At 45.0% G+C, this 6,455-nt stretch overlaps 1 protein-coding gene across 1 annotated transcript; it reads right to left on the minus strand.

Moving 5' to 3' along the window:
- Nucleotides 1-3,559: 3,559 nt before the first annotated feature.
- Nucleotides 3,560-3,931, minus strand: LOC142550616 (uncharacterized). The gene has a single exon (XM_075659691.1). The coding sequence runs from the start codon at nucleotides 3,929-3,931 to the stop codon at nucleotides 3,560-3,562; it is 372 nt and encodes a 123-aa protein (XP_075515806.1).
- Between the last annotated feature and the right edge of the window lie 2,524 nt (nucleotides 3,932-6,455).

The following is a 6,455-nucleotide window of genomic DNA, read 5'->3' on the forward strand; positions in this document are numbered from 1 at the left end:
CCCAACAAATGAACATATCTGAGGCAGATAATTTATGGTACGGTCATTTGTCATCCCACATCCCTCCTGGTAGCGAGTCAAAACTTAGAACTTTGTGGCACATTCCTCCCTACCATTAGATCATCATTCCTACCTCTAAGGACCGACCCTATCTAGCTCCCAAGGGCTGCTACACCTTCTTTCAGCACGACCTTGATGCCGGTCTTCGTTTTCCCTTATGTGGCTTCCTACAGGAGTTGAGCAATTATTATCGAGTGCATCTGGATCTGCTCACTCTTAATGCTCTCCGCTTGATAAGTTGTTTCGCTGTGTTATTCCGGGCCCTAGACCTCCATGTGAATTGCATCACTTTATCCTACTTCTTTGTTCTGTCCAGATCCAAAGACGGACCTTTTTATGTGACTTATCGGTCTAGCCATAAGCTTTTCGAGGGGGATCCTAGTCATGTTAAGGACTGAAAAAAATACTTCTTCTTTATCCAGCCACCCAAAGAATTGATTTGTTATACCGATTGGTACCCTACTTTCACCAAGCCTGAATTTTCCAAGGGTTACAAGAAGGATAAAGAGTATTTGGAGATAATGAGTGTACTAGGAGATCGATGCTTTAGCATTCCCCAACTTCTATCTGAAGATCTACTGTGGCATGTTGGGTTAAGTCCCGTGAAAATTAAACTGAAGGAGGACGCCGGTAGATGTTCTCATCTCTTCACCCTTTCTATCTCATTTTTGCTTATTGTGTTCTTTGATGATATTCTCATTCGGTTCAATGTTTTTACTTGCAGGTGCTGGAATCATGAATGCCGCATTGCTTCGAGAGATTGCGAAAAAGAAAACTAGGAGTTCATCTTCTGCCCCCTAGAAGTCAGTCGTTCCAGCAGCCATGACGGGCACAAAGGGAGATTGTAATGCTGCTAAGAAGAAGAAAACAGGTTATTGCTCCACTACTACGAAGAGACCTGTTAGCTCCCCTACTACTGCGAAGAAGAAGGCAGGCTCATCCTCCTCCGCCCCAAAGCGAGCCTCCTCTCCACATCCTCCGTCTGGTAAGAAGAAGGCGTCCACTGATCCTAGCCCGTCAGTCCCACCGCACAATAAGCGCAAGATTTCTGAGATCTCAGTCGTATCGGTCTCTTCTCCAGAAGGGTCCGGGTCAGATGAGGGGTCTCCCCCTGAATCGGGGGTACATCCTCTATACACCTCGGATTCGGCCATCGTGGGGCGAGGTCCGACTCATCTGGCTCACAAGATAATGTACCAACTTCCTTCCGACGCGGATGCAGCGTTCATGAATTCACTGAGGTGGTCTGAGCTCACTCGCCGGACATGCAGCAGTATCAATGAGGTATATTTCTCCTTCTAGTCTCTAGATTGATGTCCAATACATGTATGATTTTCTTGTCATCTTTTCACTCTTGTCTACTTATTCAGGGCATGATGTACATAGGGGAGTGGTTGAGCGCGCTAACGCCACTCGATCTACTGCCTGCCAAGACTTACGCGAGGTTAAGGCTCTTCGCGTACAGCTTCAGGTTACTATCGATGAGATGAACGTGACGCATGCTAAGGAGCTCCAATCTCGGGGTGACGAGCTTCTGAAGGAGAAACAGGAGAATCAGCGGCGGACAGAGGATCACGCGAAGGAGAACCAGAGGCTGAAGGAAGAGTTAAAGAATGCTCGAGCTGAAGTAGCACAAACCCGTAAGGACCTCAAGGACGCCAAGGCGCAACATGCTTCCGAAGCCTCTGCATTCAAGGAAGAATTTCTCAAGTCTGAAGAGTTCAACGATATCTGCGCCCCTAAAGCTTATCATTTTCTGGAGGTGGGTTTCGAGGGTGCAGTCGACCTCTTCAAGGCTCAGGGCTATCCTCCGCCAGGCGCCCCTACTGACTTCATTGATAGTGAGAGCTTCATAGCGAGTCTTCCCCCCCCCCCCCCCCCCCCCCGATTCTTAGACCGGGCTCCTTTACTTATGTTATTTTTCATTTACGCAGACATTGTATGCCTTCGGGCCACATTCTGTTATTTTCTGCACTGCTTTACTTTTCATGTTAGTAAGCGACTATGGATTTTATGACGTTTATATCTCTCCTTTTGCGCACTTTTGGTATGTAGGAATTCACTGCTTCTCCTGAATTTATCTCTGATGCTTTTAAATCACTAGGGTGAATAAAATCGACAGAGTGCGAACTCCTCTGCTAGGCGATGCCTTAGTAGGAAAATAAAATTTCAACACTCTCACCCTCTGACTCCTCTGCTAGGCGATGCCTTAGCAGAAAAATATAAATTCAACATCCTCACCCTCTAACTCCTCTGCTAGGCGATGCCTTAGCAGGAAAATAAAATTTTCAACACCCTTGCTCTCTAACTCCTCTGCTAGGTGATACCTTAGAAGGGAAATAAAAAATTTAACACCCTTGCTCTCTAACTCCTCTGCTAGGTGATACCTTAGCAGGGAAATAAAAAATTTAACACCCTTGCTCTCTAACTCCTCTGCTAAGTGATACCTTAGCAGAAAAATAAAAAATTTAACACCATTGCTCTCTAACTCCTCTACTATGTGATACCTTAGCAGGAAAATAAAATTTTCAACACCCTTGCTCTCTAACTCCTCTACTAGGTGATACCTTAGCAAGAAAATAAAAATTTAACACCCTTGCTCTCTAACTCATCTGCTAGGTGATAACTTAGCAGGAAAATAAAATTTTTTCTTTTTTTCCAAACTCTGCTCCTCTACTAGGCACAGCCTAAGTAGGAAAATAAAAATTTTTCTCCTGCACTCTCCTTCTCTACTAGGCGATGCCTTAGTATGAAAATTTAATTTGTCTTCTGCACTCTGCTCCTCTACTAGGTGATACCTTAGTAGAAAAATAAAATTTTTTCTCTTCTTCCAAACTCTGCTCCTCTACTAAGCGCAGCCTATGTAGGAAAATAAAAAAATTTTCTCTTCTTCCTCGCTGCTCATCTACTAGGCACAGCCTAAATAGGAAAATAAATTTTTTTCTCTTCTTCCTCTCTGTTCCTCTACTAGGCACAGCCTAAGTAGGAAAATAAAATTTTTTCTCTTCTTCCTCTCTGCTCCTCTACTAGGCACAGCCTAGGTAGGAAAATAAAAATTTTTCTCCTGCACTCTGCTCCTGTACTAGGCGATGCCTTAGTAGGAAAATTTAATTTTTCTTCTGCACTCTGCTCCTCTACTAGGCGATGCCTTAGTAGGAAAATTAATTTTTATCATCTTCACAATACAACAACATTAACGAATTGAAAAGAAGAACCGGATTTTATTGAATTCCAACTGATTTCACAGGAAAATTCGAAATGAAATACATCAACAAGCAAATCAAGGATAATATTTTCTAAGGTGATAAGCGTTCCAGGGCCTCTTCAATGCATTGCCTTGCGCAATCTCCAAGTAATAGGCTCTCGAGCTCAGTCTTTCGATAACTTTGAAGGGACCCTCCCACTTTGGGTCCAATTTTCCTCTCTGCTCTTCTTGCACCTTCCTCAGGACCAAGTCACCTACCTAAAAGTTTCACTGAATGACCCTCCGATTATAAGACTACGCAATGCGGTTTTTATAAGCTTCCATGTGAATGCTGGCAGCCTCTCTCTTTTGTTCTAGAAGATCAAGGTCAATGGCGCGTCTCGCACTATTGTCCTCATCATAAAACGCTATCCTTGCCGATTTCAACCCAATCTCAGCCGGGAGCACAGCCTCATTACCGTAGACCAAACTGGAAGGCGTTTCTTTAGTTCCTTCTTTTGGAGTGGTTTGGTATGCCCATAAGATGCTTGGTAATTCATCCACCCAGTTTCCTTTAGCATTTCCAAGTCGAACTTTCAAACCCTGCACCAGCGTCCGATTAGTCACCTCCACCTGCCCATTATTCTGCGGGTAAGCTACAGATGTAAAGACTTGTTGGATCTTCATCTCTTTTCACCAAGCTTGGACCTTAGCCCCTTGGAGCTGTCTCCCATTATCAGATATCAATCTTCTAGGAACCCCATATCTGCACACTATATTCTTCCACAAGAATTTCAGGACGTCATTCTCAGTGATTCTGGCCAAAGGCTCTGCTTCCACCCATTTTGAAAAATAATCAACTGCTAGAAATAGCAACTTCTTCTGAGCAGGAGTTATAGGAAAAGGACCTCACAATATCCATTCTCCACTGGTCAAAAGGACAGGCGGCCGTGATAGCCTTCATTATCGCGGTTGGCCGGTGATGCAACCGGACATGACGTTGACAACTATCACAAGACATCACTAACTCTTGAGCATCATGCAGCACTGAGGGCCAGCATCTCGGAGTACATAATCAGCCTCCTGATAACTCAAGCATCGAAGAAGCGGCCCCGCAAAAGACGTTCTATAAAACACTTCTCCGACCATCGCATAACGTGAATACTTTGTCTTCAACTTATGAGCTTCGCGAGGGTTATCAGGAAGATTTCCCTCTTTCAGGTAACCAATTATGTCAGTCCTCCAATCCTCCTCCTTCTGCTCAACTGCGGGCGAACTTGTGTGAGTTCAACTTGAAATACCATATCTCTAGTCTTCCAACTTCCCATTGTTCCAGCCATTTTGGCTAGAATGTCTGCCTTTTCATTTTCTTTCCTGGGAATCTGTTCAAATGTAATCTCTGTGAATTTCTCTCTGGCTCTGTCCACTTCTTGAGCATACTCAATAAGCTTTTCATCTTTCACATCATACATTCTTTTCATCTGTTGTGCTACCAACTGTGAGTTAGAAAAAATAAGTACTCGGGTAGCTCCCACATTTCTGGCTGCTCGAAGTCCTGCCACACAGCCTCATACTCTGCCTCATTGTTGGATGCTCGAAAGTCCAACCTTACAGCCAACTTCACTTCCTCCCCAGCTGGTGAAATCAGTACTACCCCCACCCCACTTCCATCCTTCGACGAGGAACCATCCACATACACCTTCCAACGGTCTTCATTCTCCTGATGCAAGGTCTCAGCCAGAAAATCGGCTAAGGCTTGTGCTTTGATAGCTGTTCTTGGCTCATACTGGATGTCATACTCTCCCAGCTTAGTATTCCATTTTACCAAGCGGCCAAACATATCGGAATGAGTTAAGATCCTCCCCAATGGACTGTTGGTGAGCACCACAATCGGATGAGATAGGAAGTAGGGTCTCAAACGTCTCGCAGTCATCACTAAGGCTAAAGCCAATTTTTCCAACCCTGAGTACCTTATCTCTGCCCCTTGAGTGCATGTGAAACATAATAGACTGGCTGTTGAGTTGATCCCTCCAACTTGACAAGGACCGAACTCACAGTTTCCTCGGTGGCAGATAAATATACCCACAAAGGCTCACCTATTGCCGGTTTGGCCAGGATAGGCAGCTCAGCAAGGTATTTTTTCAACTCTTCAAACGCTTTCTCGCAGGCTAGATCAAATTCAAATTTTTTCGCCTTTCTCAAAGTCCGGAAGAACGGTAAGCTCCTGTGGGCGGGCCTCAAGATAAATTGTGCTAATGCAGCAATCCTCTCTGTCAACTGCTGAACATCTTTGGGTCCCCGGGGAGAGACCATATCTTGGATAGCTTGAACTTTCTCGGGGTTAGCCTCAATATCCTCTCTGTCACCATATAACCCAGAAACTTCCCACTTCTCACTCCAAAGATATACTTCTGAGGATTCAACTTCAGCCCATAGGACCTGAGGGTGGAAAAGGTCTCCACTAAGTCAAGTATGAGCTGGGTTGAGTCCTTAGACTTTACCATGATGTCGTCCACATATACTTCGACATTCCTTCCCACCTGCTCAGAAAAGACTCTATCCATCAATCGTTGATATGTGGCTCCGGCATTTTTGAGTCTGAAGGGCATAACCACGTAGCAGAAAGTTCCTTCAGAGGTGATGAAACTCACTTTATCTTGGTCTTCCACAGCCAAGGGAATTTGATGGTACCCCTGATAAGCGTCCATCATGCACAGATATTGATGCCCAGCGGTGGAGTCCACCAACTGATCTATCTGGGGCAAAGGATAACAATCTTTAGGACATGCCTTGTTGAGATATCTGAAGTCCACGCACATCCTCCACTTCCCTGAGCTCTTCGGGACTAGGACAACATTCGATAGCCAAGTACGAAATTGCACTTCCCGAATGTGCCCAGCCTCCAGCAATTCCCCCACTTCTTTCTTTATAACTATATCCTTCTCACGCCAGAAATGTCTCTTCTTCTGTTTTACGGGACGAGAATTCGGTAAGATGTTCAATCGATGCTCTGCTACATCCCCTGTAAGCTCTTGGACTGACCAAGCGAACCCGCTGAGATTAGCTTGTAAACAAGTAATGAGTTCTTCTCTGACCTTTGGTTCGAGGTCAGGGGCTATTCTGAGCGTCTTCTCATCGGGCACCAATGTCACAATCTCCGGTTTTTCATCCATCACCTCGTGAACCTCCCTCACTACAATGGGCAACCCGC

This window comes from Primulina tabacum, chromosome 7 (genome assembly GCF_025594145.1).
Source record: "Primulina tabacum isolate GXHZ01 chromosome 7, ASM2559414v2, whole genome shotgun sequence".
NCBI lineage: Eukaryota > Viridiplantae > Streptophyta > Magnoliopsida > Lamiales > Gesneriaceae > Primulina > Primulina tabacum.